Raw genomic sequence first — 16,909 nt, forward strand, 5'->3', positions numbered from 1 at the left:
ATGTGATTTTTGTGAAGATTTCAAAATATTGATAGATATTATGTATTGCACTATAGCCTAAATATATTGTGATTTTATTATAAGGCTATATTGCCCAGTCTTAATTATTTTATATTATAAGGTTCTGGAGTCAATTGTTGAGTTAATCTATTAAGAAATAAGTGACAACTGAGTCCAAGTTAACATAGTCACATTGCCTGTTTTGTCTGTCCCAAAGCTCAAAACCCAAAGATATACAATTTACTCTCATAAAAGCACTAATATTCACATTTTTAAAAGCTGAAATCATAAAGTAATGAGACAAGCAAAGGATTATTCAGTTGCTTTTTATAGTTGTACATAATGGCTACCATGAAAGAGAAAACTAGCTTCTGATTGGAAGGAATCCCCAGAATTGTGAAAATTGTACTGTAGTCATTAGTAACGTGGGTCTCCCCCAGTCCTGTTAGCTGCATGAATAAGTGCAATACTTGGAAAACAATCATACTGGTTCTTTTCTAGGTAAATTCAATTGATACTACATAGATAGTGTTGAGTAATAAGATTCATAATGAGTTATGGGGCTGTCCCTTTCATTTTGGAGGCTCCTTCACAACCTATCAGTGGCTCTCCATTTTCCTAGTATAGATGTTAATGTTTATGGTACTTTTATAAGGACCAACTGATTCTACCTAGTGTGAGAATGTGTAAAACAAGAAGCATTGAACATCGAAAGTAACAAGAAAGGGGTCTTGTGCCTGAAAATGGAGATTTTCATGTGACAAGATAACTGACACATGCCATGCAATCTTCAGTGCGCATGTTCAGCTGAGTGTTACACTTTCTCCGGTCCCTGTAGGCGCCCACAGTGCCCCCATTGACTCTCATGCGTGTGTTACTACACTGACACAGACCACATCAGAGAGAAGCTTGGTTGTACTGATGAGTAGGCCACAGTGACAACATGCAGGGGGGGCGTCCTCCTTGGAGAACTTTATTAGTCCCTAAAGCTATGATTCATGCTGCCTTCTGTAGTTGTTTCCTGCTTGATTTTAAGGTCAGTGTCTAGAAGTGTAATGGAAATTTCAATAAAAATCCCAGATTACTGATGCACTCGGCATACATCCTGAAACACAGCTGAGACGCTCTTTGTAGCCAACCTGTTTCATACGCTGCCACTCCACTCCTCTCTGGGGTTAAGTGACCTTTCTTTACTCTGCTCTCATTTCCTCCGTGATGCAGACATTGCCCGTAAACAGTCTCAGTGACAAGTTGTCATTTATAGTACCTGCCTTTTAAACATGTCTCCTCTTTACCAATGTCTGGTGCAAAAACACTAAACAAATCATCCAGTCAGACTGTGATGTGGCAGTGTTGAAATCCTTCTCATTGCTGCTGTATTGTGTCTCCAGGTGCATGATGAACCTACTGTGCTGTAGCTGTCACAGCTAGTCAGGTGCCACACCATGGCCAAACCTGGGAGCGACAGAGATGGAGCCATGGTGGATAAGCAGGCGGGGAAGAAGGTATGCAAACACATACACAGAATGTCACTGAAGATGACACTTGAGAAAGAAGCGTACCAAATTTATTTCTGTATTTATTCACTTTTCCCTCCTCCAGTGTTAAATACATGTAATGAATGCTTGCTGTGTAAAGCTCTATGAAATTTTGGCTTCAGCTTATTTTCACAGATATGTATTACAAAGTCGGATCCCAAGTTGAGGTTTAAAATTCATTCCTGATCTTGAAACCAGCTGTTGATAACATAATCCTACCTTTCGGCCCATTTTGTAGATGGAGATCAAATATCATAATATTCATCAGCAGACGGAGTTTGCCCGGTTGTCATGGGAAATTATTCAATTTTCCTGAACGTTTTAGGGGATTCTTGTCTATTTTGACATAAAAATTAAGAGTCAGTGTTGGTTCTTGATCTTAGAAACAGCAGTTGACAAATCAGTTTCAGCTCAAGGTCAGGCAAGGCCTAAAACCAAACTCCTTTGCCCCTACCAGTTAGCCCTACCTCTTCATTTTGCATGTCGAGGGATAGGATGTCCCCATTCTTGATAGGATTGAGGGTTAGAGCAAAGTGTTGATGCTACATGGCCCTCCAAACGGATGTTTACAGAGGCACACTTCAAACCAGGAGTTATGAGAAATCTGTGCTGCTTTGAAACATTATTGTCCTTTTCTTTATAACAAGTATAAAACAATCACGACTCGTTTGCCAATGTCTCAGTAGCAAACTAGCCCACTAGCTAAAGTTACATTGTTATTGCTGATTTGTCTGTGACAGTCCCGCTTTTCCATCTCCATCAGATAAATGGAAAGTGGCATTTTGGTAATACCAGAATTGGCACAGTATTGGCCATAGTTGCTGTTGTAGATCACAACCTATCCTACCTGTGATTTATATTTGAGTACTTTAGTTAGCAATCATACTGTGGTGGTAACGTTGGCAGTTCAGCTTGACATGGAGGTCTACTACATGCAGATGCACTTTTTACCAAAATGCCTCTTTTTACTCCAAATTAAAATGTCTTGGCACATTTTTGCATCTGGTCATGGTGATAATTTTTCCTTTAACATACATTTGTATAAAAGTCGGCAACGTCTAAACACACTTGCTTGAACACTTGGAGATATGCTTTTTAAATGCACACATGGGGATGCAGGCGTGGACAATATCTAACCTCCCTTACCAATATAAAGTTCACTGTGCTCAGACAACTATGCATGTACTTGTTGACATTGATGCTAGTATTGTGATTTGCTCAGATGTGATTCCACAGTAATTGAACACTGGCATGTGAGTGGACCATTTAATGCAGGGTTCGTACGGGTGCTTGAAATCCTTGAAAGTGCTTGAATTTCAATGTTGTGTTTTCAAGGTCTGAAAAGTGCTTGGATTTTAGTTTAAGTGCTTGAAAGTGCTTGACATTATAACTCTGTGTCTTTCACAAAATTGGGATCAGACTGGATAATTAATTTCTGAAGTTTTTGCTATTAGAAAATATAATTTTAGATGTTTACAGCATGATACAATGTACATAACTGTGATAAAAAGTGAAGAAAAAAATCACAAGTATATATATTCCCTTGGATACGTATTTCACCCCAGCAATAAGGTGCTGGAAAATCTTAAAAATGCTTGAAAAGTGCTTGAATTTGACCTTGAAAAAAGAGTACGAACCCTGTTAATGCCACGGCACAACTAGTATTCTGATAACCTCTCGGTGAAGATTTATTCTTGCTATTCACAACTGATGCCAGTATGTTAAATGTTAAAATGTTTTTACACAATCTTACCCCCCCCCCCCACACACACACACACACACACACACACACACACACACACACACACACTGTTATACCAACATCACCCACTTATCATTTCCTCTACAAATGAAAGGGACTATTTATGTCTGCATTTATATTTAAGGCAGAAGTGTTTCTCATCCTAACGTTCCTCTACTTTAAACGCTGCCAGACACTTCAGCTTTGCACAGCTGGCACATTGCTTCACTGAGATCAAAGAAGCACCACACTGCAGACATTTTTCCTCCTGCCAGAAATGTATTTTACTGCACCAAAGTGCAGTGCACTAAAGTACTGGAACTGAAAAAAGCTTTGTCTGCAGATCAGAGTGCAGGAACCCTGTAACTGGAATTCAAAGACACTCTGATAATACAGATATTGCTGGTTTAATGTTTAGGCCTAAATCAGGGGGTGCCATTACTGATGGCATAAGTGTAGTATTTCTGTGGAAGAATCCAGTTACAAGCTACATCATCTGTACAGATGCAGAACACAAGCTCTCAATGCACATCTGCAGCAAAACAAAACAAAGTTATATCCATAAAGACAAGAAGCTGCTTCAAGCGGGAGGCATCAGATGTGACATTTTCTGTCTCGTGATGTGGGAGTTGTTTTTTTAGCTTAATTATGGCCCAGACTTTGGCCACTAAAGGAAATGTGACTAAATCCAGTGAGACAGTACTTGTGCTTTTAGCAGTGAGCGTGCCTTTCTCTATGTGGACAGGATTGTGTTTGGTGTATGTAGTAATTGTGAGTCCTCTATTTCATTAAATTATACCTGTTGAGTCTTGATTGAATTACTTAACTTTATTAGACCTGAAGAATCTATTTTATACTCAACTATTTTTGTTCTACTTATTTTTAAGTCCTCCAAATGTCTCTTCTTTCTTGTACAAAGATCCAGACCACTGTCCTGAAACAATTTTCTAGTTTATCTAGTTTATAGTTAAAAGTATGAGCCTTCCAAGTTCTTTTTACCTCCAAACACTACAAAGTTAAGTACTTCATGCGTTTGTTTAATGTAAACTGATTTTTTAATCACTCATAAGAGGGGAATTAATATCAATACTGAATGATGGAAAACACAGTGTTAGATTAAGGAATCCTGTATGTCTATACATGTCTAGTAAAGACACTATGGATGGTTTGCAGTCATTCTAATAAATTAATTGGGAGTAAAGGGAATAATCGAGAAAAATTTGTTTTTCTGAAAAGTTTTTTTCCTGCAATGTGCTGCTACACTCCAGTCCAGTAGTTGGCGGTAATGCACCTATAATCTTGTTTGCCAACTGCCACTTGAACTAAAAGTGGAACTCCAAGAAAAATATGTAAACTTATTGTTTTGTCACATTGAACTGCAGTTCCCTGTTTAAAGTTGATGATTTCTGTTCATATGAAAAAAATTAACTATGGTCCCCAGAAGGACAGGATCCAGTAAGCCTCGAGCCCTGTTCATGTATCATAAAATCTAATGAATGTGTTTTAGCATGAAATATGAGCATGTAGGGCAGCTTCAGTTTCTAATACTTTTTAGTCATCCTGACTTAAGGGAAGCCATTAATCTAATAAGTATTGGCATTTTTAATGCTATTTTGATTTGCACTAGCCATTTACTAGTAGAATGGACTTATTTCTCCCTCTGTGTATAAAGAAACTAGTCACTGTTGATCTTTTGCTCTTCCCTTGGCAGAGACCCTGCCTTGGGAATAAGATTTTAGTGAGTCATGCAGGCAAACCTGCTGCCTGTGAGACCCAAACATTATGTTTCAGAGACCAAACACAGCCTGTAATATAACCATCTGCTCTTTGTTATGTTAGTGTCATGTTTTGGCAAGCTTTGGTCTCACCTGAAATACTACCTGCCCATTGAGCTCAACTCTTGTGTTATCGAGCTAGTTGATAAACCTTTTTCAATAGGGTTGCCTCTGTTTATTTACAGTCCTGACTGTATTGTTCAGAAGCACACAATTCAAATGTGGCCACACCTTTGCTGCATTTGTCATGCCTGATTTTTGTTTTTTATTTCCTCCTCACCTCTGACAGAGCAAAGACAAGTTGTCCCCTTTCACCAAAACTCCGAAGCTGGACCGGAGTGAATTGCTGGGAAAGGAAGGGAAAGCCAAGTCTTCCATGAAACGCAAGCTCTCCTTCACTACCAGTCCGCTCCGGACCGAGGAGCGAGACTCTGACACCGGTAAGAGCTTTTGCTGCTCCTCTCTCCCCCTCTTTCAACAGCCATGCTGCTGGCTGGCTGCCATGTCCTCACACTGCCCCCCGGTGGCCTGTTGTTAAACATTTTCTTTAGGGACTGACTGTAGGTCAAAGGGTTTTGCAACAAGATCCGAATCTGACCACGTTGAGGAAGTTGTGGCCTGTTGTGCTCAAGATATATTAAAAAAAAAAACATGTGTTGTGAGTCTTGAGATAAAAAGCTAATGGGAACACATGAATGTGGAGTACAATTAAACTATATATAGTTATGTGTGTGCTTACTTTCTCTATGAAAATAAAAATGAGGGCTCCAACCCTTCTATGATATAAGAAGTAGGTTGCAATCTAGTTCCTGATATGTGGCCTTGTTTTTTAGGTTTAAAGATAAAGCTGGCAGTGCTGGCGTATTTTTCTTATTGATAATAGAATCCATGAAAAGACCCAAACCAAAAATGAACTGATCCTTGTAAAAAAACAACAACCACATTGTCACATTTTTTTGTTGTGTTTTGGCGTCTCTCACCACACTTGAATAATCATGATCAAATGATTCAATCAAATTGATATAAACAGCTAATAAAATAAACAAAGAGACCATGTTTAATAATTGTTGTGGGTATAGAGGATTGCTGAAAGTGCTTGAATTCTACTCTTAATAAGCCACCAATGAAAATAGTGTGTAAATTCACCCAATAAATCTACTACCTACTCTTTTTTTATTTTTTAAGTAATGTTGGTGGAAAACTAGAGCTGCTTAGGGAAATTACTTACACTTTTTATAAAATCAAACTACACGTGAACATTGTCTGACTACATTTGTAGCATAATCTTCAGTAGGAACCAGTGGGCTTTGAGCTGAGAGCTACAGACAAGAAACAAGTTGTTGTTTTGTGTTTTTATGGAACTGGTTGACATTCTTAAAAACTAAAATATATAACTTTCAGACCTGGTGTTGTTCGTGCGGCTGATATATGACATGCAATGATATCTGCTCTGTCTGAATCCCTGGTAATGCTGGAGATAATTGCTCAGCTTCAAATTGGAGACTTTGACAATGTGAAGTCTTAATCTTGCTTGTGTAAATGGGCTATTCTGCTTCTATCATTTAGCTACAAGTTAAACTGTATGTTTACATCAGATTTAAGAACTAAAAATAGGTTAGTGTATCCTACAGCCATAATTACAGTAAATGAAGTACAGTAATGCGTTCTACAGGCTGTTTTGAGGTCCAGTAGATTTGCCTTCATCTCCTCTGTAGAGCAGAGCTCAACGTAATGATTTTCATTGTGTGGTCCTGCGTCATTCAAACAGATGAGAGCCATCACTTTTGAATTCAGAGTGTAATTGATGTTGCACAGGTTGTAAAGCTAAGCTAGCATGGAGGGCGTCTTCTCCTTCCAGCAGCCTTTTTCTAGTGCCTCACTGTAGGAATAAGGGAGGTAATGACTCCGCTGACCGCCTCGGATTGGATCTTCTCTCCCGTCTCCTGTGTTGCCATGACTCATAATCTGTGCGTGGAGTGTGAGTCTGCCTGTCTGTATTTGATCACATGTGAGATGAGGAGGGTGAGAGAGAGTGAGCGTTAATGCAGTGCTTTCCCACCCTTCCACCCTCCCTTACTCTCCCCTCCCCTCCTCCTCCCCCTCCTCTCTGCTTTGCACTGTAGATGACTCAGACCCAGGCCAGTCGAGTGAGACCTGGGGAGAGAGATTAGTGCCTCCCTGCAGGATATACGCAGGTAATCGCTGCAGCCCGATCCTCAGCCCCCGTGTCCTCTACAAGTCACGTCACTTTCTTTGCGCCACTATGCTGCTGTAAACACACATACACACATGCACGTGTGTGTGTTTTCACCCTGCATCTGCCCCGTTACAGCTCACGCATGTCTGTGTTCAGTAACAACCGACCGATGGAGCCTGGGAGGGGGGACTCGAGGAGTGGTGTCTGCACTTGGCTTGCTTAAGAGAATGCTTTCTTTCTCTGTCCCCTTTTTCAAACCTCATGCTTGTCATCTGTTTCTTCGCGTACAGATACAAGAGACGGAGGAAAACGTTGTCACTGTGACGATGAAATTGCTGCTTGGAATGAAACTGGACTCAATTTTTGGATTGTTCTCTATAAATGTCTTTCTTTTGTTGCAGATAAAGATGGACCAGACAAGAAGAAGGTGAAAAAGGAGGCTGGGGGCAAGAAGTCCCAGGCCAACCTTTTGTTTGGGTATCCTCTGTCAGAGCGCAAACAGATGGCTCTACTAATGCAGATGACTGCCAACAGTCCAGGTTTGTGTGCCTGCCTTTTTACCTTAACTACATCCTTAAGATGACTCGCAGTTTATTAACTGTTGGATGAGTCATGCTTCTGAAGCGTTGTAATATCTCAAGGTTGTTGGAAAATAGAGCAATGTCTCATATTAAATGAAGCTGCTTAACTGGAAGGAAAACTGCTCTCTCACTTTTCCTGTGATATTGTGCAAGAGGAGAAGGTGACTCAGATGATTATTGTAAATGATAGGTTCTGAGTAGCTGTAAGACAATATTAATTAGTGCATACCTGCCGAAACACAGGCACAAGCAAGCACAGACTTCCAGTAAAACTAGTGTCGCTGGTTGCTTAATCAAAAGCCTTGCTCGTCAAAGGAACAGTTTGACATTTATGTTTGTCAGTCACATGTTGTTCTGTTCTGTGAAGTTAGAGCTAGCAGCCACTTTGCTTAGCTGAAAATGATGGTGGGAATAAGGGCGCTAGGTTAGCCTGTCTCTGTAAGAGGCTAACAACACCAGCCTACCAGCACCTCTAAAGCTCACTAATTAAGACGTTATATCTGGTTAGTTTAGTCCATACTAAAACTGAGAATGAAAAAGAGAATATGTGTATTTTTACTGGGATTTTGTGTGGTGATATTTTTATTTTGTTTGGATAGCGCCAAGCTATATAATGTACAAAATTCTCAGATTACAGCTTCTTAAATGAAGATATTTTCTTGTTTCCTCACTTCTCGATTTGGAATGTGGACAAACAGACATTCGAAGATGTCTTCTCAGGCTTTGAGGAAGACTGACCGACATGTTTGACCATATTCTGAAAAGTTATTGACCACACAACTAATCGATTGATCAATTCACAATGAAGATGATAATTAGTTGCAGCCAGAGATTGGTACTTATCTCTTTTAACTCGGTAAAAAGGGCAGATTGGCTTATTTCCCAAATTGTTGAAATGTTCCTTAATGAATACCTCAGTCTTTCAAGTTCCAGTAAAATAGTTCCATTGTGGCTGCTCAATCCAGTAACTCACACATTAAGGCAGGTAGTTATCTCAACCTGTGAAAGGGTTTTGCTTCAAGCATCAATTAAGTCCTTTTTTTTCTGCCCACCTTTGTCCAGACTCAACTCCCAGTCACCCCTCACAAACGACACCCGTGCAGAAGAAAGTCCCCAGCAGTGCCTCGTCTCGACAGAAGGACAAGGTCAACAAGAGGAATGAGCGAGGGGAGACTCCCCTTCACATGGCTGCCATCCGGGGAGACGCCAAGCAAGTTAAAGAGCTCATTAGCCTGGGAGCTGATGTCAACGTCAAAGACTTTGCAGGTACAAATACCCCCAGGAGGTGATCATTAAACAGCTTTCATCATGTCTGTATGGTAGCTATTAATAACATAAACCCGAATAACTGGTGCTTATTGAAAGGGTATGAGATAACAAAACAGACATGAGTGTGCTTGTAGCAACCTTGAATACACATGTTTAAAAAAATAAGGTTTACTGTTTTCTCTCCTCCCAAGGTTGGACTCCTCTTCATGAAGCCTGTAATCTCGGCTACTACGATGTGGCCAAGGTCTTAATAGCAGCAGGTGCAGAGGTGAACACGCAGGGGCTAGATGATGATACGCCACTCCATGATGCCTCGAGCAGTGGGCATAAAGATGTAAGAGCCTCACTTCAGTTTGCCCTGCAACAGGGAAGTGGTACTTGAAAGTAATCCCATTTACACAGGGTAAAAATGTCTGTAATGGGTACAGAACGGACAAAATAAAATAATATATGTCCCAGCTTAGTAGGTCTGTGACTAAGGATTCTTGTCATTATTGCTGAATCTACAGAATGGCTTATCTTTGCAGCTCTAGTCATATGATTGTAATGATGATCTTAAAGAATATTTTATTGCCATGGAGTGACATGGGTTGATCCAGTTAGTGGAGCCCAGACATCGCATACATGAACTTTCTTCAGTTAACTCTGAGAGCAACAGTACCTAATGTTAGTTTAGATATGGAGTCTGCTAACATAAACTAATGACTGGCTTTGAGCACAACACAGAACTTTAACAGAGTCCCTTTAAAGTGTTTTCTCAATATATTTTATAATGGACAATTCCACCTTTAACATCTAAACTTTTGCCATGTTCTGGTTTTTCACTGTTTTGCATGTCTACAGATTCTGAATCTCAATCCTTGTGTTTTATACAGATTGTGAAACTGCTACTCCGACACGGTGGTAATGCCTTCCAGGCAAACAAGCGTGGCGAGCGCCCGGTGGACGTGGCTGACTCTCAGGAGCTGGAACAGCTATTAAAGGGAGAGGTGCCACTGTCGGACCAAGAGGACAGTTCTTCAGGTATACAGAGGATGCTGTAGTGTTTGGCTGACCTCCCATTTAAAATATTACCAGACATTCCTGTCACTGCACCTCAGAGGACCATGTGTACATGTGTTTTCACAATAGATGGACCAGATGGCGCTTATACACAAAATGTGTATGAAGTCGGCTTGGAAGTTTTATGCGTACTACTAAATGTTTCACTGTCGTTTTTGTACATTGTCTTTTTTACACCATGGAGAAAGTAATTATATAATTGAACTTTTCATAGAGAATTAAGTTATGTGTTGGAAAAACTGTACAATCTTAAATAGTGTGCTTCTATTTGTATGAAAGTGAAAATTATTGTATAAATATAACATGACCCTTTCTTCTCTGCAGAGTCTGAAGACCCACCATCTGTCAATCCATCCAGTGTGGATGACAACATGGACGACTCTGATACTGAAAAGGACTCAGATGGCAAACCAGCCACAAAAGCGTCGTCATCCATGCCAGGACTGGATGAGTATGAGTTCAAGGATGAGGAAGAAGAGGAAGATCTCAGTAAGGCCCTGAACGACAGACACATCCTCCGGAGGGAACTACGGCAGCGGGAGAAGGAGGAAAAAGATAGAAATCATGTGGCAGGAAAGCAGAGCAGCAAAGGGGATTCCTCCTCCAAGTCCAAGAAGCAGAAGACACCTCGTGTCCCCTGCAGCTCTGATACCTCTAGTGATGAAATGGAGAGCCTTCCAGAGAAACGGAGTTCCCCCACTTGTTCTCAGAGCTCAGAAAGCATCAAGGTAGACACAAGGTCTAAAAAGGAGGCTGCTGAGCAAAAGGACAAGGGCAAAGTCAAGAGGAAGAGTAAAAGCCAGAATAAAAACAAGGAAAACCAAGAGGATGGGAAAGAGAATAGCAAAACATTGGTCCTCTCTCTTGCAACAGTGTCCGAGAGCACAGAAAAGGGTCGAGAGGAAGACTCATTCAAGATGTCTTTCAGTCCTAAAGATGACTCATCCGTCCACCTCTTCCATTTGTCATCCATAAAGTCTCCAAAACTGAACCACAGCCTGACAGATAAACAAACACCACTCAAACAGGAAAATACTAAGATGTGCATTTCCATCAGTGACAGCTCATGTCCGGTGGACAGTGTCAAATACAACCACTACGCAGACGCAGACTACTGCACTGAGGGCTCCAGCACCAAGGGGTGCAAGCACAAGGAAAAGAGCAAACACCAACAAAAAGACCCCAGTGTAGATGGGGACGACGGCCATTTGAGTCCTTACAAAGATGGTAGCATAGGAAACAGTATAGACAATGCTGAAGGTGCCTTACGGAAGAGTGACTTAGATGGCAAAGTAGTAAAGAAGCATAAACTTAAACACAAGGAGAAAGACAAACACAGGCGGGAATATGAGGCAGAGCGGAGCCGACACAGGCAGAAAGAAGCCAGGAAAGACAGGCCACAGGAATTTGGAGTTTGACAGAGAGTTCTGGAAAGAAAATTTTTTCAAAAGTGATGAGACGGATGATTCTCTGCCAGTGAAAAAGGAAGGTGAAGACAACAGCTCACTTCAGAAGACCTCTGATTCCTCTCCTGTCAAAGACGAGAGGAACACAAAGGAGAAACACTCAAGCAGCAAAGAGAAGAGGCTGAGAGAGGACAGAGAAAAAGACAAGGCTGTGAAGAGAGAGCGGAAGGAGGCTGCTGGTAAAGAGGAGAAGGTAAAGGATTCGAAGCTGAGTGAGCGTGACGAGAGAGTGGACTGCCACGGCTCAGGGCGGATTCCTGAGGAGACGCTGCAAAGCAACAGCATGAAAGAAGAGACAGAGGAGAAACCCATAAGTGGGATCACAGCTGATCAAGAACAGCTGGAGCCCTCTGAAAAAGGCTCACGCGAGAAAACTGACAAGAGGCTCCCAGGAAAGGAGAAAGATTCAGAAAAAATGGAGAAAAGGCATCCTGACAAGGAAAAAAAGGTGAAAACAGAGCACTCTGACAAAGCTGAACCACAGAATTCAGTGGATCGTTGGAAGGACAAAGAAAGAACAGGAGCAATTTCTTCTCACTCGCCTGGGGATAAAAATTACAAAGAGAATGAAAAGCTGAAATCTTTATCCACAACAAAAAAGCATGAGGAAAGCAGAAAAAGTAAAGATAAGTTCGACAAACGGTCTGATAGGGAGAGACAGGATAGAGAATATGGCGTTGGGGATCACAGAGAAAAGGAACGGACAAACTCTGATAAGAAAGGAAAACTTCTGGAGAAGACTGCAGATCATAGTAAATCTGATCGTTCAAAGGAGAGAGACTGTGACAGAAAAAAGAGAGACAAAATAAAAGATGGGACTGCTTCCAATCTGAAGTTACTGTTAGAAGAGAAGAAGAGCTACCTGTCGGAAAGCAGCAAGTCCTTATCTATGAAATCCAAGGAGGAAGTGGTGAGAACACCAGACAAGGATCGTGACCGGAGAGACCGGGATAGAGACTCAGATAAACACAAGGATAAGGACCGGCACAAGGACCGCTCCCAGCAGGCCAAGATCAGCAAAGCTAAACCCAACGAAACAGATGCAGACAAGGCCAAATCAAAAGCCTCGCCTGCAACACGAGACACTAAGCCCAAAGAGAAGAGGCTTGTGAATGATGACTTGATGCAGACCAGCTTTGAGCGCATGCTCAGCCTCAAGGACCAGGAAATTGAGCAGTGGCATCGTAAACACCTGGAGAAAATCAAACAAAAAGAGCGGGAAAGACTTAAACAGCGGCCCCTAGCAGATCCGGTGAAGTCCAAGCCTAAAGACCGAACTAAGACTGAACCATGCTTAAGTAAAGAACTCATGCGCTCAAAAAGCTCTGAATCATCTGATATCCACAGCAAAGATAAACCTTTGAAGGACGGCACTAGTCCCAGAACAATGTCGCTTGATGGGAAGAGCCTGCCCTCTATCAGCGCAAAGGTCATGTCAGCGGTGGAAAACTGTCTGACCAGATCACCCAGGCCAGAGAGTGAACGCTGCGGCCTCATGTCCAGGTCTGTGTCCCTGGTTTCTGTTGCCAGCTCAGAGGATTCGTGTCAGGCGACAACATTAACACCCAGACACGTTGAATACGACTCTGACATGAACATGGAAGCCTCAGACTCTCAGCCTGCATTCCTCCAGTCTTCCCTCGTCATTCAAGCCACCAGATCGCCGTCTGTTCACGATAAAGATTGCAACAGTCTTCCAGATGTGCCGCAAAGTAATCGGACGCTGCTGTCCGGCAGACACGAATCACCGTACCTCAGGGCTATTCTAGACGAGGATGCCAACTCATCGACTGAAGGTAGAGCTGTTGAGAATCTGCCAAAACCCATCCAGCCTACAGAGGAGATCAGACCAAGAGAGACCTCCACGGAAACAGAGGAGAGTCTCACGAGTCAACCAAGTACGAATTCTGTTGCTGATTTAGTCACAGAGCAGGAGGAGGGTTTCCCACCACAAGTGTCTAACAAAGACAATGAGAGTAAAAACTTGACACTTCCAGAGTGTAGCGGCTCTCAAACTGGGTTAACAGAGCAAAAAACTGATCCTCCTGTTATGAAGGACATCCAATGTCTGACAGAGAATTCACAGGTGGAATCTAGTGACAAAGACTCTGATCAACCATCATTACCTACAGCTTGTGTAACTGAAGAGCTGTTAACGCTCACAAACACAAAAACCTTCCAGCAAAGGGAACCACTCGCTGTTTCTGGTGGGGAGAGCGTGCAGCAGACAGAATCGGGTACCTCACAAGTTTCTGACAATAAAGACAAACCTCTGGAGAGTTCTGATAGAGCAGAACAGGAGAGCATTGAAACGGTTTCAGAAAGCTTCAGACCAGAGGCTGTTGTAAGTCCTGTCCCGTCCACCAGTTCGCACATTCCAAGCTCCAATTCTGGGGAGTTGTTGCCAGGCTTTAGCAAAACGAGCTCAGAGCCTGAATGTTTTCCAGAAGACATGGATATAGATAACCAAGACTGCAAGAAATCAAGACCTTCCAGTGACGCTGCAGGCTCATGTCTCGACGCTCAGGTGGAGAATAAGGACAGTATGCCCTCGAGCCCTGAACACAAAACTGAAGAGGTGGCTGATGTCGCGCAGAGCTCAGAGAACAACAGTGGTGCTGCTGTTTCTGCGCCAATAGAGAGTTTGACAGTTGAGGGCAGCCTGGCTACAGAGAGCTCCTCGGAATATAAAACAGAGGCCAGCTCAGAGCCGATGGAGGTGACCCCTGCCGAGGAGAAACCAGAGTCATCTTCATCTGGAGAGGAGCTGAGTCAAAGCACCATCCAATCAGCAGCTCAGACTTACTCTAGCTGTAGCGGCAGCGGCAGCAGCAGCAGCAGTGCCTCAGGGAGCTCCTCGCCTCAATCTGGAGACCGGGATTCAGATTCTTCAGGGGCTAAGGTCAAGGTTCGTTCTGCAGATGAGGACATGGACGTCCACGTGCCTCATCCTCGCAAGAGAAAGATGCCCAAAGTATCGTCCTCCCAGTCCTGCTCAATGACTCAACAGGAGAAGGAGAGAGGCCAGCAGTCCCTGGCTGCTATTGTGGACTCTGTGAAGCTGGAGGAGATTCAACCCTACCAGACAGAGAGGGCTAACCCTTACTACGAGTTCCTGCACATCAGGAAGAAGATCGAGGAGAAGCGCAAAGTGTTGTGCAGCGTCACCCCCCAACCACCACAGTATTATGATGAATATGTGACCTTCAACGGATCCTACCTCTTAGATGGGAACCCACTAAGCAAGCTCTGTATACCAACAGTGAGTTCTTCTTCATTTCTCTTCAAATCTTTGTAAAACAGAATCTACTTAATGTCCCTGTAGTAGTGTCAGGAAACAACTCCTGTATCCAGCATGTCAGATTCAAAATGACAACCATTCTTATTGATGTGTTTAGAGTAAAACTTTTTCTCAGAGTTTAACTTCGACATCATGTTGCCCTGTAGTTAAGCGCCCTTTCATACCTAACTCTTTCAGTGCAAAAACTCTGGTGTGGTTGCCCGTTATGTAGTCTGACTCACCGGATACAGACTGTGGGTATAAGCCCACAAATGGGCGCATATTTCAGGCAGCATTCTTCATCCTATCTCTGTGTGTGTATCCTGTGTGTTATTGTGTTTTTAACATCACTCTAGCCATCAGTTACAGCAACAAACTTGGAGCTAGCAACCTACACGCGTAACCTGACATGTTTACGTCTCGCTTTTAATAAATATATTCTCCTGACTGATATCTGCATGATGACTCATCAGGCATCAGATGCCAGCGATAAGTATGTGTTTGTAACTGTCTCCTTCTCCGTTGTTTGAACAGATAACTCCACCTCCATCATTACCTGAACAGCTGAAAGAGATGTTCAAACAACAAGAGGTTGTCCGAATGAAACTACGACTACAGCACAGCATTGAAAGGGTACGAGGATTTATTCTCAGGGAGTTTTATATTGTGGGATGAGTACCTCTAGACATTTTAAGTGCCACTTGTAGCAGCTGAAAATAGAAGAAATTTTAATTATTCTTTTTTTTGCAAAGCCTCTTGACATTTTGAAGCTGTTCCTAAACCCTCTTGAAGACTTCAACAGGGCATCAGTGCTGTCTAAATATAAGATTTAAAGTTTTAATTGCACTTCTTATCCGTTTCAGGAAAAGCTGATTGTTTCAAATGAACAGGAAGTCTTACGAGTCCACTATCGGGCAGCAAGAACACTGGCCAATCAGACTCTGCCTTTCAGTGCCTGTACAGTTTTATTGGATGCTGAAGTGTACAACATGCCTCAAGACGTACAGGTGAGCTTCATGTAGCATTGCTCATACTTTATAAGTCTCGTGGGTTTTTTTTTTTTTTCAGTCGTTTAAATGTCTTGAAATGACTGCATGTTTGATAAGTTAGTTTGTGTTTGGTTTACAGAATGATGATGGCAAAACGTCAGTGAGGGACAGATTCAACGCTAGGCAGTTTATGTCCTGGTTACAAGACGTTGATGACAAGTTCGACAAACTGAAGGTAAGATCACCGTGACCTTTTCCCTCCTCCATCAAACATGCAGAATATTTATAGTAAATAAAACAAAATCTTAAAACTAATTTCAAATAAGGAATGATCTTTGATGCTTACCAGCAAATACCAGAAATGTTTTCTGGGTCATGATGTTATTTTTGCCCACAGCAGAGTTGGGTATTTTTTCCATGAAAGATTGCAAACTTCACATCACTGGAAAAGTGGTGCAGCAATTTATTTTTGCTCACTCTCAAAACCACCAGTTTCAGCTAAGAAAAAATAATTGTTTTATCTACGCTTGCAAAAACATACATATACATACAGTACATAAAAGAGGACATGCAAAACTTCAGATCTGTGGTGTCTCCTTGCCAGATAAAAGTATGAAGAGGTGAGAGTTGAAACTGGTTGCTTTTAATACACAAAGTAAATAATACCAGCAGTAATCAGTGTGGGTTTTGCTGATAAACAACTTGATTTTACAAGTAGTTATTTTAGGAATGGCCTTTTTTGGTTGCCTGTAAATAAACTTGGCAGCGAGAAAACACCCAACAATTATGGACAAAAAGTCTGAAGTCAGGACTGGTTTGGACGATGGCAGTAACAACCAACAGTGCGTGTTTATATGCCACAGCAGCTCATTAAATAAAGGGAGAGACAGACATCTTAACTGGGCCAAAGTACCGTTTTAACAGGCTTATTTTGAAAACTGTATTAACTGAAAATAAGATTACTTAAATAAACAATCGTGCAGTGAATGTAGCTCACGGGGCGTGTAAACT

The 16,909-nt window shown here is 42.0% G+C and overlaps 1 protein-coding gene across 1 annotated transcript in view; it reads left to right on the plus strand.

Annotated features, from left to right (window-relative positions):
• The window catches only part of ankrd12 (ankyrin repeat domain 12), a 39,929-nt gene that overhangs the window by 20,345 nt on the left and 2,675 nt on the right, over positions 1 to 16,909 (plus strand). Inside the window, 12 exon segments of the mRNA XM_030403025.1 lie at positions 1,392 to 1,505; positions 5,344 to 5,494; positions 7,178 to 7,249; positions 7,653 to 7,790; positions 8,895 to 9,098; positions 9,293 to 9,435; positions 9,977 to 10,124; positions 10,488 to 11,557; positions 11,559 to 14,891; positions 15,444 to 15,542; positions 15,773 to 15,916; positions 16,038 to 16,133. Coding sequence (XP_030258885.1) covers positions 1,446 to 1,505; positions 5,344 to 5,494; positions 7,178 to 7,249; positions 7,653 to 7,790; positions 8,895 to 9,098; positions 9,293 to 9,435; positions 9,977 to 10,124; positions 10,488 to 11,557; positions 11,559 to 14,891; positions 15,444 to 15,542; positions 15,773 to 15,916; positions 16,038 to 16,133 — 5,658 coding nt within the window. The 5' untranslated portion in view covers positions 1,392 to 1,445.

Source organism: Sparus aurata, chromosome 21 (genome assembly GCF_900880675.1).
Source record: "Sparus aurata chromosome 21, fSpaAur1.1, whole genome shotgun sequence".
Classification (NCBI taxonomy): Eukaryota; Metazoa; Chordata; class Actinopteri; order Spariformes; family Sparidae; genus Sparus; species Sparus aurata.